We start from the raw sequence: 24552 nt of genomic DNA, 5'->3' as shown, positions 1-24552 counted from the left end.
AGTCTGAAGTCAGAGAGCCTGATTCCTCCAGCTCCATTCTTCTTTCTCAAGATTGCTTTGGAAAACATAGGCAGAACACTCTCTGACACGAATCACAGCAATATCTTTTTCAATCCATCTCCCAGAGTAATGGAAATAAAAACAAAAATAAACAAATGGGACCTAATTAAACTTAAAATGTTTTGCACAGCAAAGGAAATCATAAACAAAATGAAAAGACAACCCACAGAATGGGAGAAAATATTTGCAAATGATGAGACCAACAAGGGATTAGTCTCCAAAATTTACAAACAGCTCCTGCAGCTCAATATCAGAAAAACAAACAACCCAATTAAAAAATGGGCAGAAGACGTAAAGAGACATTTCTCCAAAGAAGATATACAGATGGCCAAGAGACACATGAAAAGATGCTCAACATTACTAATTATTAGAGAAATGCAAATCAAAACTACAGTGAGATATCACCTCACACCAGCCAGAATGGCCATCATCAAAAAATTTGCAAACAATAAATGTTGGAGAGGGTGTGGAGAAAAGGAAGCCCTCCTACAATGTTGGTGGGAATGTAAATTGGTATAGCCACTATGGAGAACAGTATGGAAGTTCCTTAAAAAACTAAAAATAGAGCTACCATATGATCCAGCAATCCCACTTTTGGGCATATATCTGGAGAAAAACTTGATTCAAAAGTATACATGCACCTCAATGTTCATTGAAGCACTGTTTACAGTAGCCAAGACATGGAAGTAACCTAAATATCCATTGAGAGATGAATGGATAAAGAAGCTGTGGTACATATGTACAGTGGAATATAGCTCAGCCATTAAAAGGGCTAGATTGGGAGTTTGGGATTAACATGTACACACTGCTAAATTCAAAATAAAATGCCTTTCCATGAAAAAAAAATTCCTTTATTGGAAAAAAAAATGGCTAAACTCTGGGGCCACAGGAGTGAGAAAAACTCATGGAGTTTATAATCTAATCGAGGAAGAGAAGAAAAAAATTAAGTTAGTTCCTACTTGGTAGTCAAAAGAATACTTTGGGGGCACATGTGATATACATCCTGGGGACTCCAGGCTTATTTGGAAGATCATGAAGGACCTGATGTTGGCACAGAGCAGGGGATGACAGCTCCAGAGAACTGCTGTTTGTCTGCTGTGACTCTCTGTGGATCCCTGGTCTCGTTTGGCCAATAAAATATAGGTTACATTTTATGATGTGTAAATTAAGTGTGTAGGAACCCAAATTTAGTTCTCAATTTTTGAAAAAGTCTTTCTCATTTTGTGGACTCTAAATCGTGAGTCAAAGTCAAAGAGACTTATCTGAGGTTTTAATATGCTTTCAGCCAAAGCAAACCGTACCAACCATTGCAATGATGATCTGGGCCGTGGGGGGTTTCTCCTTTTCTGTCTCTACATAGTGATGACTTTTCACAGCCCATTTCTTCCTGGTGAGAATCATCTCCATTTACATAGTTATGTGTTTGAATCCCAGCTCCATGTCTTACTTAGGCAATTTATAACTTCTCTAAAACTATTTCTTGAAAAATAGGAGTAATAGCTGCGTCTTAGGATTGCTGAGCTTAAACACATGACATATGCAAAATGTCCTGAATAAAGTAGGATTTATAGGTGCTCAGGAAATTTTGTGTCCCTTTATTTCCAGTGACCCATCCACCCTTTTATTTCATATGTAGTCATCTGGGATAAGAAATTTTTTCTGCCCTACATAAGCATTACTCAACGCCAAGGAAAATGGCTTTAAACTTTGCCCAGGATGTTTTCATAATATTTTTGAGCCATAAGTATGAAGAAATACCCCACACGGGAGGAGCACAGTCACTCTCTCATGGCTAGTTCTACATCTACTAGCTGTAGTTTCTCTTTCTCTTTCTTCTCTCTGCTGTTGCAAGTGCTCTGGGCATTAAGATCTTAGCTTTCTAAAGATTTTTTACTCCTCTTTGGGATCGTTTACAGACAGACTGTGTATGCGTGTGTATGTGTGAATGCATAACAATAAAAAACCTGCTTTAGGGGTTCCCTGGTGGTGCAGTGGTTGAGAGTCCGCCTGCGGATGCGGGGGGTGCCGGTTCGTGCCCCGGTCTGGGAGGATCCCACATGCCGCGGAGCCGCTGGGTCCGTGAGCCATGGCAGCTGAGCCTGCGCGTCCGGAGCCTGTGCTCCGCAACGGGAGAGGCCACAACGATGAGAGGCCCCCGTACCGCAAAAAAACAAACAAAAAAAACAAACCTGATTTAGCTTTTGCAGCCAGTAGAACTTCTGTTACCACTTTCATCTTCTCTATTTCTCTTTTTAAATTTTTTTAATTGAAGTATAGTTGATTTACAATGTTGGTTAATTTCAGGTGTACAGCAAATTGATTCAGTTTTTCCCTTATAGCTTATTACAAAATATTGAGTGTAGTTCCCTGTGCTTTACAGTAGGTCCTTGTTGGTTATCTATTTTATATATAGTAGTGTGTATATGTCAATCTCAAACTCCTAATTTATCCTCCCATCCCTGCCCCCCACCTTTCCCCTTTGGTAACTCTAAGTTTGTTTTCTATGTCTGTGGGTCTATTTCTGTTTTGTACATACGTTCATCTGTATCATTTTTTTTTAAAGATTCCACATATAGGCAATGTCATATATTTGTCTTTCTCTGTCTTACTTCACTTAGTGTGATAAACTCTAGCTCCATCCATGTTGCTGCAAGTGGCATTATTTCATTCTTTTTTATGGCTGGGTAATATTCCAACTTCTCTATGTCTCTTACCCTTGCCAGGTCACTATTACAGAATATGATGAAATGTGTATTCTATATTGTATGGATCCCCTGTGATTTGCTTTTTTAGTATTCTAAAAACCTTGTGTCTAAAGACCTTGCTCTATTCCTAAAGGACATAATACCTTTTGATGATAAAATCCTACTCTGGATGTTTATATTAACTTATTATTTTTTATCATTGAGACATCTTTCAGTTGCAATATTTGTACTAGTTGAATAGAAATGTCCTCTATCATTCTCTTCTGTTTATTCTTCAAATCAGAAAAGTAAAGGTGATAATTCCTTGATGTCTTCTCTGATTTTCTTTTCAGGCAACAGTATTTACATTTTAAAAGATTTTTTTAGTACCTTAATACTATTTTCTATGGTAAATATAGCACAAGAGTTTTTGGTTAAGCTTTGTCAATTGTTCAACAATTGGATTGAGTTGTAGAAGAAATTTGTCACAAGAGACTAACATAGCTACGTATACTTTCTATTCTGTTCTATTCTATTATTCCCTCTGCAAACTCTTCATCTTGGCAGCATTTGGCAGTAGACACTGTAGGGAAAGGAGCTAATCTCACTTGTTCATAACCATCTTCCTAGTAGGTAGTGGGTGATCAATATTTATATACTGAATGAGTAAATGAAGGAATGAATTGATGTGCCTTTAGAGAAGAAGATGACTGTCAATACATCAGAAGTTTTATTCTACTTTTTGTCAAAATTTTCCCTTTCTGATTCTTTTGGAATTGCCTTAAACTGTTTTCTGTATCTTGTTGTGATACTTCCAACTCTATTTTTCCTAGTTTAGCTCTGGCTTTGGATGTGTCCCATAATTAATACTGGAAAGTTTTAAAAGAATATATGAAATTCAAGACAGGAAAACAGGAACAGTCTGGTTGGCTGTCCTCCAAGAGGCCTTTTCCCAGAGCGCATGGCAAACCTGGCATGGTCCCCTGTGCCCCTGGACTTGATGGCCCAGATACCTGGCCTATATAGACAATACATTCACAATGAACTTGTTCAAGGGCATTCACACAAACCAAACTTACCCTTCCAAGTAGTATAAAGCAAAAATGTCAATGTACTGATTACAATAAGAAATATAACTGTCATGAGGATCAGAATACACATATCATCCTGCATAGTACATTTCTTCCCTGTAATCATAACAACAACCATAGTAATGACTCAAAATTTTTGAGAAAACTACAGGGAAGTCAACTTATAAACACTAGTTGTTTGCTGAGCATGAAATCAGAAAAGTGACTAGATGATTTAAATGTTTAGAAGCAACAGGCTACCTAGTTAAGGTATTCTTCCGTCCAATATAAATTGAAAACTTTCTTTCTTCTAATCCCCAACTCCAACATGTTCCCATCCTTCACCCTCACAGATGACCTCACACACAGCCCACCATTACAATGGGAACTCTTCTTATTTCCTGTTATTCCACCTACAAACTTACCTGTCTCCACAGTGCCCCTTCCTCCTTCCTTTAGGTTACTCTAAAACCTCCCTGAGGTTAATTCCAACCCTGTTATTTATACTCCAGGTTTTATGTGCACAGGGCTTCCACTTGGAGTTCATTCTATAAATTATCTCCTCCTGGCCTTTCCTTTTATGTTTCTATATCATAAGACAATACAGAATGCTCCACTCTTGATGCCACCCCAACACCACCTCCAGGATATATGGTTTCTTTGCTAGACTCCTGCCCCCTGTGGTCTGGCTTCCACCCACACTACTCTCCTGGTATGGCTCTTGGCAAGGGAACCCCCAGTCTCTCTGCCGGGAATGTTGAGACATGGTGGCACCCTTGCCCCTTGAGCTCATTGTCTCCTTGATTACTTACTGATCATTCTCAATGGGTTTTCCTCCTACATCTTTGGCTGTTCTTTCTTAATCACCTTTTTTGGACTCCTCCTTTCCAGTCCCAAGTGTTTTTTTTATCCTATAGGAGATTTCATTTTTCCTTCTGGATGATTTATTATTTTTAAGTTGGAGGCAAACCTAAAAAATGTGGAGGCCCACATTTTCCTCTTACCTTTTGACCTATAGATATGACCCCTTACCAATTGAATGTACCACAGACGTAATATTTATGTTTCCAAAACTGAGCTTGCCACTGGGCCCTGCTCCATCTCTGTTGGTTCTTGGCTTGATGAATGGTACTGCCATCACTTAATAGTTAAGTTTCATACTTCTTTCTTTGCACCTTCACATCAAACCAATAACCAAGTTCAGTTCATTCTGTGACTGAAATTTCTTTCAAATCCATTTCTGTTTTCCATCTTTACTGCTATGGCCTCGCCATTCAGGTCACCACCATCTCTCTCTTGGATTCCTTCAAGAGCACCCAAACACAATCTTACTTTCCTCCAATTTTGTCCTTTCAATTTCTTTTCCCACTCTAAAGAATACCCCTTCCATAGTGATCACTTGGAAGCACAAATCTTCACATGTCACTATTTTAAGCAAAACTCTGCAGTGGCCACCCTGTTTTCCTTATGTAAAAGCCAAAGCCCCTAACATGACTTACAATGCCCTTCATGACGTGATTTTGGCTTACCATCCCTGCTTTATCTCTCACCTGTCTTGCAGTCATGCTGTAATGCAGCTACCAGATCTGCCTTGAGGACTGAAGCTTTATTCTGCTAGCTCCTGGGACTACTGTTGGCAGACAGCCCTCAGCTGCCATCCCTTTTCAGAACTGCCTTAGCTAAAGAGAATTCTCTCACACAAGGTCATGCCACTCCCCATTCCCAGAAATACCTCTATCCATTGACTGGTCCACATGGAGGAATAAAGACCTGGTCCCATTATCTCAACTTGGAATCACTCTGAGGGCCATCTCAGCTCCAGAGTCCCTGGTAGGTTTGGCTGAGCCCTGTGCTGACACTATATCACAGCCCAACTTCTCTCTCTGCTCAACCTTATTTCCTTCCCTCCTTTCCATACTCCATAGTAAAGAGTGCTCTCTAATAATCCCCCCCACCCCCAACCCTAAGCTCTGTCTCAGAATCTGCTTCCTGAAAAATCCAACCTGCATCAACTCTGTTTTGCACCCCGGCTCTATTCATACTGAATATTGTTGAATTTCTAGAATGCTTGTCTTGTTCTCTGTCACCTCCAGGCCTGTGCTTTCCAGATTAGAAGAAAGTCTTCTCTCATTTTATTTTCCTATTCCAAAAATTCCTTTTTCAATGTACTCTCGTTGTAACCTACACGTACCTCATTATAGCACTTATCACTCAACACTAGTAACACCCCTGGATTGTAAACTCTGTGTTTACTTTCATATCCCCACATAACATATCCCCTCTGGCACATAACAGAGGCTCAATAAACAATTAAGTTAATTCATTCATTCATTCATAATAGGGTAGCTTCATCAGAAGGTCCAAAATCCAATGGTCAAGACGCACTCTCCAACAGTGCAGTCTACTTTTTTTTTTTTTTTTTGATGTGGACCATTTTTTAAAGTCTTTATTGAATTTGTTGCAACTTTACTTCTGTTTTATGTCTTGGTTTTTTTGGCCACGAGGCAAGTGGGATCTGAGCTCCCCCACCAGGGATTGTACCCACACCCCCTGCGTTGGAAAGCAAAGTTTTGACCACTGGACCACCAGGGAAGTCCCATTGTGCAGTCTGCTTTTGCTCCACTTCACTACTAAAGGTTGTCTTAATAAGAACCTCTCCTGGTTGGGCATTACTCAAGTTTGCCTATTATGTTCTTTATCTGTGTTTTCATGGTGGACCACCAATCCCCTTCACATAAATTTGTTTGTTCTTTAGATATGTTAACATATTTAACCAGTTAAGTATAGTGTTGCCAGCCTGGGTGCAGTTGTGTCTCTTTGGAGTGATTTTAATATATTATTTTTGGCCTCATCTGCTTTTGTTGATTTTAGGCTTCATTTTTTCCCCAAGTTCTTGTGGAGGTTGCTAACTCTCCCCCATAGTTCCCATGTTCTGGCGGCCAATAACAGCAAGGCCATTTATTAACATTTTTCTCTCTTGGATTTTTCTGGTTTGCAATAAAACAAATATGTTTTCCAACTGTTGGTAGCAACTTATGTTTTTTAGCAGGATTCTTGCTTGTCCATGGGAAGAAACACTAATTTTGGGGAAAAGGTGACACTAATGGAGAGATAATAATAGGCAAGAAGTAGATTCAGAGTGCTCTTTCAGATACTTGAAATATGAAAAGTAACACCTCATTAATATATGAAAAATACCTGTAGACTAACTGCACATGTAAAGCACTCATTCCCCTTAGAATTCCTGTTCAGTGAGCGCGGCACTCGGGCTTCAGGGCTTGTCCTGCACAGAACACTTGTCAGTAGGGTCTCTCAGTTACCCACACCAGAGTGTACTTCTCAGTCCTTCCTGCTCTTACCTCAATGGTAAACACTTCCCCTTTTACACACTTGCCTCCATTCTTCCCTTTCCTCCTCTCACCCCTCCTGGTAACTGCTGGGCCTCTTCTTTCACTTTCACTGTGTTGTTTTGCTTCATAATTTTTTGAATATCTGTCTCACTAGACTATGAACTACTTCAGGGTAGAGATTGTGTCTTCTGGGTCCCTAACACACAAGCAGAGCTCAGACACAGTAGATGCACAATAGTTATTGACTTAATAACTGAATATCCTAGAATATGTTTATTTTTATAGTCCAAATTTGCCTTCTTATTAATCTCAAAAAATCACTCTAAACTAATTAAACAATCAAATTTTTAAATAGTCTAGAAAGATATATGCTTCTTATGATAGATTTAAGTAAAATCATTCACTTATAATAGTCATCTAAATTTTTTGGAAACTCTAGTACTAGTGGTGAAAGATATGATTGATATATATCTCTTCATTTGGAACTTAAGCTTGCATGTGCTTTTATTTTATAACTACCCTTGGCAGGGATATGAAACTATGTTCTAAAGATACCATTTAATTATTGAGTTGTAAAAATAATGTTTCTCCTAAAAAGAAATTTCGTTATTTTTTTCCTATGAAGATATGTGATAAAAAAGATGCATCATTTAATTTTCTTGTTCTTAATATTATTTTATCAGTAGAGATTAAGTACTATGAATAATAATTTATATTTTTCAATTCAAGAAATATTTTTGACCACCTATAATATGCCCAGCAACATAAATGCAATGATCTATTTTTGGTGAAATAGACATTGAATTGGTTTTCTATGGCACTGCTTTTATTTTTCTATAATACTCTTAATATATATACATACTTCTAAAAATTTTAAACTAGAATATAATATTAGCATAAATTTGGAGACTGATTTCCTGAGCAAACCAAGCATGAAGACTGTGGATACTCTGCTGTTCTAATCTCAGAGTAACTTGGATTTGATTTAATGAGAGATTATTTCAGCTGATAGGGGAAGAATATCACATCACAAGCACAGCTGTAATTTTTATCTCTAGTTCAGAAACCAGAAACGAAAAGTTGCTTTCTGTATATATAAGGCATAGATGATAAAAGGTAAGTGCAGTTTCAGTGATTAGGCAGCCTTGCTCTGGTTTAATGAAACTCACATGGAACAACAAAATGATGGAAAAAGTTTGGACTGAGAGTCTGAGACTGTCATATAGTTCAGTTCTGCCTTTTAGTGATGACTTGGGAAGATTATTTTACTCCTCTGGTCTTCCATTTACATTCATTCAGTTATTCATCCAAGTGACAGATATTCATGGAATGGCTACGCTGTGCCAGAAACTGTTTTGTAGTGTGGGTATAGAACAATACTCAAGATGCTCTCATGGAATTTGTAGCCATCAATGTAGTATTTCTGAGAACAGGCTTACATTACTTGGATTATTGTTTTTGGGCTATGTAGACTTTTGAATTATAGCATATATCCAGGGAGTCTGCTACAATTCAGTTTGAATTTTCCTGTTTGGCTTGTGCCATGTAAAATATTTTATATTTATTAGTGTGGTAAGTTATATTCTCCAAATAAGTTTTCTACTTATAAACTTTGTATTTTATAAATTTCTTTGCCTTATTTCTTATTATAATACATTATTTGCTGTGAAAAATTTGAAAAATACATGAAGCATAAAAATCACTTATAATTCTATGACCTCACAAGAACGCCTGTTACACATGTGTTTATCTTATCTACTTTCAGTAGTTTATTAGGCATGTACTTTTTTGGTTATTTTGCAAAACTTGAATCAAAATTCTGTAATTTTATGTCCAACTTTTATATATTATTAATAATTTATTATTTCCTCATATACTAACTTCCAAACAAATTTCAAGGAGTTCTTTGCCAATTTGATGAATAAAAGGAATTCATCTATTTTTTATTTATTACTTTGAGCACCAGTGAAGTAGAAAATACATTTATTTTTATTATGAAATAAGTTAGGAATACAGAGCATAGATAATAATGTAACGAACATCCATGTATCCAATAATAAGTTTAAGAAAAATATTACAGATACAATTCTAGCCTTCAGTGTATTCTTCCTGGATGCATTTCTACTTTCCTCTCCCCAGAGGTTAACCACTAACTAGAATTTATTAGTCCCATGCATAATTTTTATACTTTTACTATGGAACTTTGTATGTTTAGTATTAGAGTATTGATATCCCAGTAGGATATATATACTACTGGAACTGTTAAAAAGGTATTATATTTTTTTGCTGTTTAGTCATGTTGATACATGAAGCTCTAGTTCAATAATTTTCACAGATTTATATGTCTATTATATGAATATATGAAATGTAAGTGTTGATGGATATTCAAGTGGTTTTCATTTTCATTACAAGCAAAAAATGCCGAACTGAACATTTTAATATGAATTTTCTATGTATATGTGAGACTGTCTCTAAGGAATATCCTTGGAGAGAAAGTGCTGGGTCACAGAATACTTACATCTTCAACTCTACTAGATACTTCCATATTGCTTTCCAAAGTGATTTTTCTGATTTATACTCTCACCAGTAGTGTATAAGTGTTCTAGTTCCTCCATTTCCCAGCCAATCACTGGCATTATCAAACTTTACATTCTTGGTTAATCTGAGGGGTGTGAAATCATATCTCATTATGGCTTTAATTTGCACTTTTATTTTTAGTGGGGTTGGGCATCAGGTTTAAATGACATTTTCTCTTCTGTAATTGCCTTTTATATAATTTGTTATATAAAAACTAGCCTATCTTTTATGATTTATGATAGCTCTTTTTACCTTTTCTTATTAATATTTTCTTGGTTATATGCATTGCAAAAATTTTTCAGCCTGTGGTCATCTTTTAACTTTGTTGATGGAGTCTTTGTATGAAGTTTTAAATTTTAATGTACTTTAATTTAACAATCTTTTCCTTTATAGACTGTGATGATTATATCTTGTCTTTCTGTACCTTAAGGTCTTCAAAAGGTCATTTCCCCCTCAAAACATTCAAAACATTTAGTTACATTTTTCATATAAAATTGTTCAGACCAATATGGAATTTATTTTTTAGTATGGCATGAGGTAAGGGTATGATTTGCGGTTTTTTCTACAACCAATTGTTTCAGATTCATTTATCAAATAATCTATTCTTTTCCCACTGGTACTCAATGCAACATCTCTCATATAATTTCCATATATATAAGGGTATATTTCTGGGTTCTAACTCTTTCATTGATTTTTTTTGCACAGTACCAGAAACATGCCTGTTATTATAGCATCATAATAAGACTGAACACACTGCTTCATATGTTGCAGAGGTTACGCCCTGCATTAGGACACCAGGCTGAAAGGATGGGTGGAGTCTGAAATCCAAATCTTGCTCTGTGCACCCTGGCACAGGGCTGTGTCTGCCTGGAAGGAGGTGCACATTTTTCTAATTCACAGGAAGACATTGTTAGGCACTTTTTCCTCCTCTGGAAAATTGATAAAGGCTATCAGAAGCCCTGAATCAATGTCTGATTGGGCAATTCTCCTGCTTTGTCCTTCTTCGAAGGTGTCTTGGCTCTTCTAGGCCCTTCATTCTTGCTGAAAAAAAAAAAGGTTTTTTTGCTTAGATTTTCATTAGCCTTGCACGGTTTCTTTATTACTTTGTGGGGACATTGGCATCTTTTTGATATTTAATCTTTTCATTAATTGATATGGCCTATTCACTCATTTATACGTTGTTAATAATGCCTTTTAATACAGTTTAATAATTTCTTCATAAAGGTTTTAAAAATACTTCGTTAGATCTACTCCCAAGTTCTCTCTCTCTTTCTCATTGTTATTATGCACTGATACACACAGAAAATTGAATTTTAAAACTATGTTATTGATATTTAGGAACACAATTTTTGTATAGTTATGAATATACTTTCCTTATAGTTATTGTCCATTCACAGTGAATTTCCAGTTCAAAACTTTAATCCATTTTTCTTCTGGGGTACCTGTGGCTTGTCATTTCCCATCCAGTGATTTGTAAGAACTTTTAAAAGATTAAGGCTAATTGTTTTTGTCATATGTATTGCAACTTTTCTTTTTACAGTATGCCATTTGCCTTTTAGTTTTATTTATGTTGTTTTCCTTGACTGCAGAAAATTAGAATTTTTATGGAGTTACATACATCAATCTTCTGCAGTTTTTATGTTTCCTCATACCAAGGTTAAATAACTGTTAATTTATATTTTCTTTTTGTTATTTTCATTTAACTTTTTAACTCATCTGGAATTTGTTTTGGTAATTTACTGTAATTAGCAATGTCTGTTTTTTTTTTTTTTTTTTTTTTTTAGGTACGCGGGCCTCTCACTGTTGTGGCCTCTCCCGTTGCGGAGCACAGCCTCCGGATGCGCGGGCTCAGCGGCCATGGCTCACAGGCCCAGTCGCTCCGCAGCATGTGGGATCTTCCCAGACCGGGGCACGAACCCGTGTCCCCTGCATCGGCAGGCGGACTCTCAACCACTGCGCCACCAGGGAAGCCCAAGCCTACTTCATTTTGATTAAAGTGGTAGAGTGTAAACAACCTTCAATTTAGGGTTAGGAGATCTACCTGCATTTAAGTCCTGACTCTCAAGTTCTCATCTGTGTGACACCAACAATGCTCTTCTCTTATCGACTCTAAATTCCATTTCCTCATCAGTAAAAGAAGGATAAGTAGCTGTCTTATCCATTTCAGAAGTGTCGTCAGAATTGGGTAATAGAAGTGAAATAAAACGATCTAACTTCCAGTCCAATCTTCTCCGTTGTGAATGATCCCCCCCTCCCGCCCCCATCCCAGAAGAGATCTTCTGAAGGCAATAGATTATCTTTGTCCAGCCTTGTCTTTAATTTTTCTTGCTCGGGTTTCTCTTCCTGAAAAACACATTACTGCGGTACTTTTTTTTAATCACTTTAGTAATTTTGAATACCAAGAGAACAATGTTTAGGTTTGTATCTCTCACCTCTTCATTTCATTTATCCTGTGTTTTTCTGTAGTTTTTTTTTTTAAAAAAATTAATTAATTTATTTTTGGCTACATTGGGTCCTCCTTGCTGCGAGGGCTTTCTCCAGTTGCGGTGAGTGGGGGCCCCTGTACGCCGCGGTGCGAGGGCTTCTCATTGCTGTGGCTTCTCGTTGCAGAGCACGGGCTGTCTAGGGCAGGGGGCTTCAGTAGTTGTGGCTCATGGTTTCTAGAGCTCAGGCTCAGTAGTTGTGGCCGCTCGGGCTTAGTTGCTCTGCAGCATGTGGGATCTTCCTGGACCAGGGCTCCAACCCGTGTCCTTTGCCTTGGCAGGCGGATTCCTAACCACTGCACCACCAGGGAAGCCCTCTCTTTAGTTTTAATTGCACTGAACTGAAACTCAAATTTTCAAAAGCTAATTTTAGTGGCCTTTTGGCCAGCAGAGCTTCAAGATAACTAACAGGAAAAATGTTTTTGTTTCCTTCCCTACAGCCACAGCAACCATAGAAAAGCATTTAACTGGGTACATTTTGGTTGCTTAAATCTTCGTCCATCCTTGGGGGGAAATTACTCATCTCCCTATAGTGGTAACTATAAAGAGAATGTTTTCCTAAAAGGGGCCAACTGGGCGGCTCCCTCTTTTCCCAACGCCCCGATTTCTATTCTTAGATCTGGAGATCCGCGGCAGCTTTTATTTTTCTTCTTCCTAGTTCCCAGACCTTCCGCGGGGCTGCAGGAGTCAAGGCTGGTGGGTCGGGTCGCGTGGGCCGCGGTGCCCACCGCGCGCCTCGCCGGCCGCTGCAGCGCCCGGGGACTGGGCACTTGGCGAAGTCCGCTGAGTCGGTTTCTTCCTGCGCGACTCCCGGCCGCGCCGCTGCGGAGAGTGGGATCCGGTCTCGGGAGGCTGCGCCGGCCCGGGGTCCCGTCTCGGCCGGCCCGGGGGCCACGGCCACTGTCACCAGGGCCGGGCGGGCTCTTGCTGCGTCCTGCCTGCCTGCCACGGTTCTGCGGGCAGAGCACCTCAGCTGAACCTCTCGCAGGCCCCAGAGCTGTGTTTTGGCCCTGGGTGGGGGAAGGGGAAGCAGAGGAGGAAAGGGAGCGGGCGGGGGAGGGCGGCGCCGGACGCGGAGCCGCCGCCTTCGCATAAATGGGCGGGCGTGGGTGCAGATGGGGTCAGCCGGGAGCGCTGGCTGCGGGCGGTGAGCTGGGCTCGTCTTCCGACCGGAGCGGCCGGCCTTGGTGCGGGAGGGGCGGCCGGTTTGAAGCAGGGTCGGTCATGGCCAGTGGCAGCTGCCAGGACTGCGAGGAGGAGGATGAGGAAACTCTGAAGAAGTTGATAGTCAGGCTGAACAATGTCCAGGAAGGAAAACAGATAGAGACGCTGGTCCAAATCCTGGAGGATATGCTCGTGTTCACTTACGCCGACCACGGTAATCGTTTGCCAGGGAACTGTCCCTTTACCGCCCCCCGCCCCGGCCCTCCTTCCCCCCCGGCCTTTTTTTTACAAACTTTCTCCCCCCGAACTTTGTGGCCGCACAAACCTGGATTCTTGAGGAGCCGCAAACCCTCTACTCCTTAGGGCAGAAAAGAGCTGATAATTCTAGGAAGGTCTTGAGCTCACTTCTTTTGTTTTCTCCCTCCTTTTCAGACTTAAAAGGGGTGCCATGAATCGTGACTTTGCTACTTTTCCCTAACCCCCTTCTTTTCCAGCCTCCAAGTTATTTCAAGACAAAAATGTCCACGTGCCTCTGTTGATCGTCTTGGACTCGTATATGAGAGTCGCTAGTGTGCAGCAGGTAAAGGAGTTGTTTTCATTTCTCCCATTTCCCCTTCTCATTGGAAATAGGTGTTTTTCTATTAATATTCTATACCCAGAGTTCTGGGTTATTTCTGAGATTTGTCCTGACAAACCGCTGACTGTGGTTTTAAGATGGAAGCGTTTTCAAATCATTATCAAATGTTAACGGTGTAAGAGGGCCAACTGTGTGCTCCCTAATTGTATTTAAGAAGTAACTTTATACAGTCGGCTGGCAGAATATGGTTGGTGGTGGGAGGGGAATAATAATGGATTGAGGTTTCGTTCTGACATTGGCTAGATGGCTAGATCATCAGTGCTTAAATAAAATTATTCTAAGAATCTTCCCAATGTACAGCATGTCCTGCAGATGACACAATTGTGAATAGTTTGGGAAAGAGGAATAATGAACAGTAATAGAACTAATAATAATTAACTTAATAAAATGAAGTTACTGGCAAACTCTCATAGGTTTAAGGTTTTCTTTTTTTTTTAAACCTGAAGACAGATTTCTAACCTTCTTTAGTTGTAGTACACAATGTATTATCTAAAGAGTGATGTTTTAGGATTCCCCTGTAAGTTTAAATCTATACTTCTCAACCGTTTTCATATAAAATGAATGTAAAAGTGAATCTTAGAAACTGCACTGTAGGAAACCCAGAAATTTGTTACATATCTTAGATATATTTAAAAAGGAGCCTTAAGATGATAATTAAGGATGATTTACAGTCAAAACAAAATTACTGCCTAAGGTTAACTTCCTTTGTAGATATTGAGATTTGGGGAACTGAAATTACTTTTTTCATTTGCATGTTAGATCCTGAAGGGAAAGAGAATTGAACTTTGAACTCTATCGAGGTGCAATGTTTCTTAATACCTACTTGAGAGGCTAGACAGATGTAAGAATTATCTGGATCTCTTAAGTCTGTATCTGTCTATCTTATGCTAATCTCTGTGTCTAGCTATGTCTAGTTTGGGTGAAACATATCTAGCTTCTTTTATATGAAGATGTTTATATCTCAGATAAATGGTTACTTTTATTTTTCTTCAACTGAAATATTTCCCATCTGACTATTGATTTTCAGGTTGTTAGCAAATAAGATCATGAAAAAATGGAGACATGATAAAGACACTGTTCTTTTTAACACCCAATGTCTGAATTTTGCCCATGAAACATGAGTTTCATGGCAAACTGGCCTATTGTGCTTGCTACTCTCCACCCACATCATCCTTCTTACTTGCCTCTGCTTTGGTGTTCCAAAGTGCCTTGTCTGGCAGCCTCCATTCCTTGGATTCTGTTCTTGGTAGTCTCCTCTGCCAGGTACAACTCAGAACAATTGGGCCCTGGGTGGCCTTTGGTCTGCAGGGTCCAGAGGAGGCAGTGCTAGACTTGAGAATCCAGGGAAGCCTGCAACATTCCCACCACCTAATTCTTCTTCATTTTAGAAACTGCCTGAGCCTGGACATGTTTGTTTGGAGTAGTTATGAATGTCACTCAATATCCTTGCCCAGTAGGTACCAGAGATAAATGAAAATAAGGAATTGTCTTTTGATTTGGTAATTTAATGGAATAGAATTATTAGTTTCAGCACAATATATTACTCTACAAAGGGCATTATGTATATTATATCATTTGATTCTTGCTGGACTCTCACTATCCTCTCAGAAATCACACTGAATGTTTTTTCCTCAGAATAAGTAGCTCATTTAGGATCGCAGAGCTAGTGACAGGGTCAGGACTCAAGCTTCACACACTTTCAGAATCTTTTTCCATCATATAGTAGGTGCTGATGTCATAAGATTTTTACGCAAGTAAAAAGTACAATGGTATGATACAAATGCTGTGGCCATGCTACGCACAATGACATTATCGATTTAAATTATCATTGATCTTATCAAAGGGATGTGGAGTGGGGTAGCTCTACTGATATTTTAATACTCCACTTAAAAGAAAAAAAAATTTTTTCCTTCAGCTTTCTTCATATTACTGGTGAAATTAGTCTAGATATTCTTTAAAGCTTTATATCTTGAATCAGCTGGAGGTGCTGAATTAAAATCACTTGATGAATTTAAGGAGTTAAGGTAAAGTACCCTTCAAAAGTAAATAGTAAGGTTTGTTTTCAGAATTCATTTAACATGACATTCCAGACTCTGAATTTTTATTTTCAATGTCTTTTCATATTTTATTAGTTCTCCTTAATAAATGACAATCTTTAGAGAATTGGTAGTTAGGCTGCTGTCTTATAAATTTCTTTTCCTGCCAGTCATCTGATCATTTCTCTGTTCTTCAGTTTACATTACGTCTCTTTATCCACAGTTTCCACCTTTGATGTAAGTGAGTGAAATATATGAAAGTGACTAAAATTTTCTGTAACCCCTAGACTCTTTCCCATTGTGCACTACTTAGATGCTTGAGTTTACAGAATAATTATAATAAAGTGAAACTACCAATTTAATTGTATTATAACTGTGCAGGATGGGAGCCTTCTCTTTTTGAAAGATAAGCTTTTAATTGAATACATTAATGGATCAATTGTTACCTCTGCTTTGCTGCTAGCAATTCTATTTAATCTTGGAAGCTCAGTTGCCTCAGTCTTTTTGCAAAGCAATTGCTGATGCTGCTGTTTCATCAAGCAAAACAAAACAGGTTTTCTCCTTGAGTTAGCCATGCAGGTGCAGAGATGAGTATAGTATCCTGTGTGATTTATGATTTTATATTTCCCACCAGAAACTGTTCCAAATGTTAATTTTTGAAATACTTGGGGAAAAAAGTCTTGATGATTTTATGAAAGCACAAAAATAGCCAGTTTCTATGACATCCGGATTGTCAATGTCTGTTCGGCTTACGTGGAGGAGGTTGTCTACTTAAATATAGGTAAAAATAGCTGTCAGAAATTGCTTCCTTTTCAAGGAATTTGAAATCGTGTAAGAGGAAGTGATAACAGAGTATTGCAATTCATACTTAATCCAGAAAAGATCTGGAAATAATATTGTAATGAGATCTTATGTAATCACTTTTATCTTATTAAATACCCCTTGTTTATTCCTGTAAACAAGTAGGAAACGTGGCATTATTCCTTTTTGGTTGCATAGAGATTTCTCCCCTTGTCACTCAACCGTCTGTACCACTCAGCTCCAACTCACGTATCCAGTCTCATTTAGCAATGGGCCCCTCTTTGGCAGCCTCCTCACCATTTAGCATCTTACTTTCCTTCCTCACAACTCATCAGTATTAGAAGTTTCCATTTTCCTATTTTGAGTGACCAAATTTATAATTCTTTTGAAATCTGACTCAAATTCTACCTTTTCTGTATTATATTCTTCCCTGAGTAATTCTAGCGAATCCTGCTTTCAGGATTCATATTATATTGGTATTTATCATACATCGTGCTTAGGCACTTTTTCATTAATCTCTAGATCTGCATGTATATGCATTTTCTATTTTCTTTTTCTGACCATATCAAGTTTAGTTCTGTAATATAGTAGAAAGAATTGAAGAGTCCTTAAATTTGGGGAGGAAACTATAACAGGAAAAGTGAGTTAAATTTAATCTCCAGTTTGGAGTTAAAATATCGTATGTAAAAAAATGTATTTTTTTCAGAAGTAAAGAGCAGCTTATTCAAGTTGGCATCATGTATAAATGAGCTGAACGAAGGTATATTTAAAATGCATCAGTAAGATCATACTTAATTTGGGAATGTGAGAGAGTTTAGGGACACTTGTGATGTCTAAATCTCATCAGCTCATAGTTAGGTGTACGGAAGAAATCTAGAGGGGTCCACTGAGAAATTCTACCTCCTCTCTATCTCATAATGCCTGTCTCTTTTACCTATGAAAGACATTACATTGTCATCAGACGATACTACTTCTTTTGCTATTTTTTTCTAGCTCCATTATCTGGGGAGCAGTCTTTCCAGATAACTTACACTTTGCCATCAAAATCTCCAACTTCCCCTAATCCTCCATTCCAAACTACTTCATTTCTTCTTATAATTAAAGTACTAAATATTTAGAAGAAAATCTGTCAGGTAGATATGCCTTAAAATGTACGAAGGACTGAGAATAGCCTTTCCTGTACTTCATAATTTTGGTGTGTCCTCTAAAACTCTTTTTTTTGTGTGTTTTATTTCCTTTTATGTAGACAATAGGCAGTCTATTGCCTTCATCATTCAGAAATGTTATCATATTTTTGTATGCCTTTTCAGTAGATTTTTGAAGAAAGATGTATTCTAAGTATATGAGTTGCTTTTCTCAGTAAGCATTTTTAGAGTATCATTTTGTTTTAAAATAATTATTTTAAAATAATGTAGCCACCTATTCTATTAAGAATGAAGAGATTCTTTGACTGAATATATTCTATTTGTGTGGTTTTTTAAAAAATGTGAATATTTGTCTTTCTTGTTTTTAGGTGGGTTGGTCACTTTTATGCAAATTAATAGAAATCTGTCCAAATACAATGCAAAGCTTAATGGGTCCCCAGGATATTGGACATGATTGGGAAGTCCTAGGGGTTCACCAGTAAGTATGTAAAAACAAACTGCATTGAGTATTTATCTGTACATATGACAACCCTTCCCTTGATACATTATATTTGCAATCCAAGCCAATCTAGTAAAAATCCTTTAAAATACATATAGTTTTCCCTGAATCAATGGTTTACATTTATAGAGAGCTTTTGACTCAGAAGTCTATAATCTATTTGAATTAGAAAACTAACATTTGAGGTAAGAAGTCAGGTGTTGTTATTATTTTAGTAATATAATAATAGTTATACAATTGATTAAGTTGTAGATTGTTGATGACTGTTTATGAATTCAAACCAAGGAAAGATTTTTTCTTTTCTTTTTTTTTTTTTTTTGCGGTATGCGGGCCTCTCACTGTTGTGGCCTCTCCCGTTGCGGAGCACAGGCTCTGGATGCGCAGGCTCGGCAGCCATGGCTCACGGGCCCAGCCGCTCTGCGGCATGTGGGATCTTCCCGGACCGGGACATAAACCCATGTCCCCTGCATCAGCAGGCGGACCCTCAACCACTGCGCCACCAGGGAAGCCCCTCTTTTTTTACTTTTTAATAGTAGAACTGACACAAACCACTACTTCTTCAAAACAAAAATATGGGAACTAAAATGTTAGTTCTATAAATAGTAATTTAGAAATTTATGCTTTACTGTCTTTGAAAAGTACATTTATGTATATTCATACATATATATTTAATGAGCTTAAACTACAGCTTTCAAAATGAAGAAAAAAGAGGAAATTATCTTTCAGCACATCTGCAGCCAAATCCTGATAGCTATTTACCAGCTATATTATTGCAGTTTGCAACATAATGACTTCTTAAATGAGACTACTTCTTTAGCCATAATTAGTTAAGAAAAACTTTTCTGAAAAAAAAATGTGTTTCCAGGAAAATCCTTTTTGGAAAACTTTGTTTCTTGACATTTAACAAAATATCTTCTGTCATCAACTTTAGGTGTTCTTTATACCTAATGTGACTCTTCTTTACCACAGAGAAGTGAATACTAATTGCTTCCAAAGGCATATTGCTTGTGGAAAACGTAATTAATGCAAAACTAAATTTTACATCTTTGCATTAGTTATTAGTATTAACTGTGGCTGCAGATTTTGACAAATCAGAGCTGTTTGTTCATAGGCGAGCATGTCCGTGCTTATACATTTTTCCATCTTTGATAAACTTGTGTTGCTGTTCTTCGGTTTCTAGCATCTAAAGACTGTGCTCTGAAAAGAGACTAATTACAGTTAATAGGTGTTCTCTGAAATCTCTGAAATTCTATGAGTCAGTAGTAAAGAATACTGCATTTAATGAGGAATTAGACAAAATATGCCTGCAATTAGTAGTTGTAATGTTATGTGTCCCTTGGTTTGGATGAGAATTTCCAAGATCCCCAAAGATTAGCCATCTATAACTTTAGGGAGCAATGGAAAACTCATCTAGTCATATTCTGGTATAAACCAAATGTTCAAATTAACTTACATAAACGTTTCTACAGGAAGTTTCATTCACTCATTTATTTGGTCACTCACTCATCATTCATTCATCTTCTGTTCATCAGGTATTACACTCCTTTAGGCCAGAAGTAGTGTGAACAGTGTAGACACATTCTCTCTACAGTGGAGCATATTAGATCATTACCAGCAAATATTTATTGTAAAACATATCTCCTTATATTCAAGGACTTTTATCCCCCCAAAGGCTTACAGTACTAAAGGAGAAATCTCTTGTGTGGTGTTGAAGTCAGGAATAGTGGGAGTGGTGCAGGGAGAGGTAGGGGCAGCATAGGTAGGAGGAGAATTGACAGAGTCGAAGGACAGGGTCTCTCAGTTCCTCACCTCACCACCTGGAGACCATGTGCCAAGTTTCTTGGATCTAGGTGAAGCCATGGAGGCTCTCTCTTCTTCTAACAATAGAAAGCCAAACAGCACTGGGGTAGGAATAGACTAAAGATTGCATATTTTAGAATTGATAACTCAGGGGCTCAAATTTAATGCATTTGAACTAATTGAATACTATTGATAGACTAGGTTCACTTACTGTTATAAAATATCAATTTCTCTTTCAAAAATAGTAAAAATCAATAATTTAAATATTCAAATGGTTCTTAATTTTTATATACAAGCTAACATTTTAATTACATCTCTCTATAATAATATCAATGTGTATAACATAATTTACAAGTTTGTATCACATATAAAATGATTGATCCCTTGGTGCATATAACTCAATATTATTTTGGATATAGAATTGGGTGAAATAGTTAATAGTTGAATTTGAATATTTAGAGGAAAAAGTTATAACTTTTCTATGGAGACTCATAATAATTCCCTGTTAGTCATCATAAACCTGGCTCAGGTTTACAGGGAGAAAAAATACACTAGCTTCAATATAGGGAATGAAATACAATGAGATGAATAAAAATGTAGGTGAGTAAAAAACAATATCTAAAAGAGCAAACATCTAGGTATGATCTTGATTTTTGTTTTTAATTACAGACTGATTCTTAAAATGCTAACAGTTCATAATGCCAGTGTCAACCTGTCAACAGTTGGATTGAAGGCCTTAGATCTTCTCCTAACTTCAGGTAGTATATACACACATTTTTAATGTTGACTGAAAAAAACATTTTAAACCATTTGCTAAATGTGTTTTGATGTTATTTTTTTAAAGTATAATCACATAATATAACCTCAATATTGATGATTTCCAAAATTCTGTTTCCATTTTCCATTTTTTAAAAATAAATTTATTTATTTATTTTTGGCTGCATTGGGTCTTGGTTGCTGCGTGCAGGCTTTCTCTAGTTGCGGGGAGCAGGGGCTACTTTTCATTGTATGTGTGGGCTTTTCACTGGGTGGCTTCTCTTTATTGTGGAGCATGGGCTCTAGGCACGTGGGCTTCAGTAGTTGTGGCATGTGGGCTCAGTAGTTGTGGCTCGCGGGCTCTAGAGCACAGGCTCAGTAGTTGCGGCGCACGAGCTTTGTTGCTCTGTGACATGTGGGATCTTCCTGGACCACGGCCCAAACCCGTGTCCCCTGCATTGGCAGGCAGATTCTTAACCATTGTGCCACCAGGGAAGCCCCTCCATTTTCTTTCCTTATCTCTTTTCTCTACACTTTTTCTCTCAAAAATACCACCCAACATCTTGGCCTTAAACATCACCTTATATATTACTCCCAAATCTAATGTCTGTCCCCAGCTTTGCTCCTCAGATCTGGTCCCACATCTCACATTCTCATTAGTTTGTTAGCCATACATGTCCTTGTCTTGACTGTATTGTACTTCATTATATCTCTAATATGTTTTCTATAATATATGCTCTAGAGTATGACATAATAGTAATACGTCATAATAAAAATATATAGCATTTCTTCTTGAGTGCTTGCTAAATGCTAGGCTTAACATGTAAAATACTTAATATGCTTTTAAAAGCATAATCCTCAAAACATCCCTTGAGTTTATTATTTTATCTCAGTTTTCTAGAGAACACTGAAGCATAGAGAGATTGCCTCAGCCAAAAAGTAATAGAACCAGGGTCTGATTTCACATGTCAGGTTCTTTCCCTGAGTAAACTTATACTTGGAGGATAATGGACCTGAAAATAAAGAATGTTGCTGTGGTGCAATAGTTGTGATCATTGCTGTGACAGACACTTGCTATGATGTAAGGTTCTGAGAAGAAAGGCTCCTTTCAGGGAAGCTAAGCATGAAGGATAGGGTGGATTTCCTTCAAAGCGTGAAGGGTGCTTTAGGTCAAGAAAACAGCATGTGCAGCGTTGCAGAGGCCTGGGAGGGGCTGGATGTGTGGGTGGTAAGATTTTTAAAGGCCCTCATTGGCCATGCTAAGTGATGAAGGTCCAATAGGAGAAAGAGAAAGGAAGAAAGAGGGTGAAGATCAGAGAATGAACTGAAGAGGGATAGGAAAGGCCAGAAGGTACTCACCACTTCACCAGAGCCTTTTATTAAAATATATAATGGGATGTACTAACTAGTCTTAACCATAATTTATTTAAACTCGTCCTTGGGATCTTGTTTTTTGGTGGGGGTGGGGAGGTAAAGATTTATTCTCCATTTGGCAATGGACAGGAGGTTTATGAATTTGAGAAATCTCCCAACATGAATATATCAAGGTTAGCAGCATGTAGACAAATAGTAAATTTGACATGTGTTTTAAAAAGACTAGTTAATTTCTTCCACGTAACATAAGAATTTTGAGCTTTTAGGAAAATTTGTAATGTGTTTTAGAGTTCATTTCAGGTACTTATTAGAGGCTAATTTATGAATCATTTTTTTGTTTGGCTTATTTGTTAACTGAGGTAAATAGTTATTGGCACTTACTGCTGTGCTGGCTGCTAGAGAAGTCTCAGACAGGTGAGGCAAAGTTCCTACAATGTAGAAGTTCATAGTCCAGCACCACTGTCCAATATAACTTTTTGCAATGAAGGAAATGTTGTATATGTTCAAAATCATGGCGAGTATCCACGTGTGGTGGTTGAACATTGGAAATGTGAGAAACTGAATTTTAATTTTATTTAATTTTAATTGATTTAAATTTGAGTTTAAGTAGCCTCATGTGATTGGTGGCTACGGAATTGGATAGCACTGACAAAGAGATAAAAAGCATTTAAAGAAATGATTTCAATGTAATGAGGAAAGTACTCTAACAGAGATATGAAGAAAACCACGATAGGAACAAAGAGAAGACAGCAGCTAAGCTCATTTGTAGGAGTTAAGAGCATGGTCATGACCTGCTTTAATTTTAATCCAGCTCTGCCTCTTATTTGTTCTACTTTGGGCAAAGTCACTGCATCACTTCTGTGCCTCAGTTTCCTTATCTCTATCTAACATGAGGATTGCACCTACCTCACGGGGTTGTGGTGGTTTACACGTGTTAGAGTGAACTATCAATACTTCAACCTATGTCTGACATGTTATGTGCTATAGAAGTGTTTGCTACGACTACCACTCCTACAGTTTTTATTGACAGAATAGGTACTGTTTGTGTTATTTCTTGATTTAAGGTAGGATCATATTTGGTGCAGAAAATGGCAAGGGCATTCCACGCAGCTAGTGCAAGTACAAAAAGATATCAAAAGAAATGTGTTCATGATGAGCAAGGGGTTTAGCATGTTTGGAGTCAGTGGTGCAGGGAGGGACGTGAGGCTGATGAGATACATGTAGTCTGTGAAAAGTCTTGTTTGTCAGACTGAGGAGTGCGAGAAGGCCTTAGAAGACTTCAGCAAGGGATTTACAGATCACGTTTGTGTTTTAGAAATATAATGCAGCAGGTAAACTAGTTAGGTAGGGATTTGGACCTACCAGAGCAATTATGCAATTGTGTTTGCATTCTAGGTGAGACGTGTTGGGGTCCTGAACAAGACAGAGATGGAGGGGCCTAGTTCAAAAGGAGTTTTTGAGATATTTAGAAGTTAGACTTGAAGGACTTGGTAATGAGTTGATTCTTTGGCTAGTCAGAGAATGAGAAGAGAGAGGGAGGATGAAAGAAGGAAGATGACTGTAGTTTCTCTGGTAACTATTGGATGGTGGTTATTGATGAAGAGATGGAACTGGAGTAGGCTAGGTTTGGGTGGCCATGGAGTATTCAGGTGGTGTTGTCTAAGAGGCAGGTAGAAATGTTTCAGGAATTCGGGGCAAAAGGTCTTGGCTATGGGTATTGATTGGGAATCACAGAGTTATAGGAAAGTGTACTGGGAGTTTATCTCATTTAGAAAGACCGTAAAGCTTGATAGGTCTAACAGCTGGGGCAATTACGTGGTTCATCAGAAAGAGAAGTCCACAAACCATTCATAACCCTCATGTAAAAATGAAGACATTAAATGTTAAAGCAGCTATTTACTTGGAGCATATTCTCTTTGAAATAGGTAAAATCACTTTGCTGATACTGGATGAAGAAAATGATATTTTCTTGTTAATTTTTGATGCCATGCGCACATTTTCAGCCAATGACGAAGTCCAGAAACTTGGATGCAAAGCTTTACATGTGCTGTTTGAGAGAGGTATTTAAAATGTCAAATTCTTTATTTTGATATTTATGTAAGAAGAAATGGTTTAT

General features: G+C 37.9%; 1 protein-coding gene across 7 annotated transcripts in view; it reads left to right on the top strand.

Annotated features, from left to right (window-relative positions):
* Positions 1–13333: 13333 nt before the first annotated feature.
* The window catches only part of LRRK2 (leucine rich repeat kinase 2), a 153718-nt gene continuing 142499 nt past the window's right edge, over positions 13334–24552 (top strand). For 3 of the 7 annotated variants that reach the window (XM_073788830.1, XM_073788829.1, XM_033866911.2), the window contains exons 1-5: positions 13346–13602; positions 13883–13968; positions 18376–18485; positions 20976–21064; positions 24362–24496. In XM_073788830.1, coding sequence (XP_073644931.1) covers positions 13449–13602; positions 13883–13968; positions 18376–18485; positions 20976–21064; positions 24362–24496 — 574 coding nt within the window. In that variant the 5' untranslated portion in view covers positions 13346–13448. Of the gene's footprint in view, positions 13603–13882; positions 13969–18375; positions 18486–20975; positions 21065–24361; positions 24497–24552 lie in introns of those variants that run through there. The other 4 variants (XM_033866916.2, XR_004528996.2, XM_033866912.2 and 1 more) reach the window with 4 other exon arrangements.

This window comes from Tursiops truncatus, chromosome 11, assembly GCF_011762595.2.
Source record: "Tursiops truncatus isolate mTurTru1 chromosome 11, mTurTru1.mat.Y, whole genome shotgun sequence".
Taxonomy (NCBI): Eukaryota; Metazoa; Chordata; class Mammalia; order Artiodactyla; family Delphinidae; genus Tursiops; species Tursiops truncatus.
This window is presented reverse-complemented; position numbering and strand designations above follow the sequence as displayed.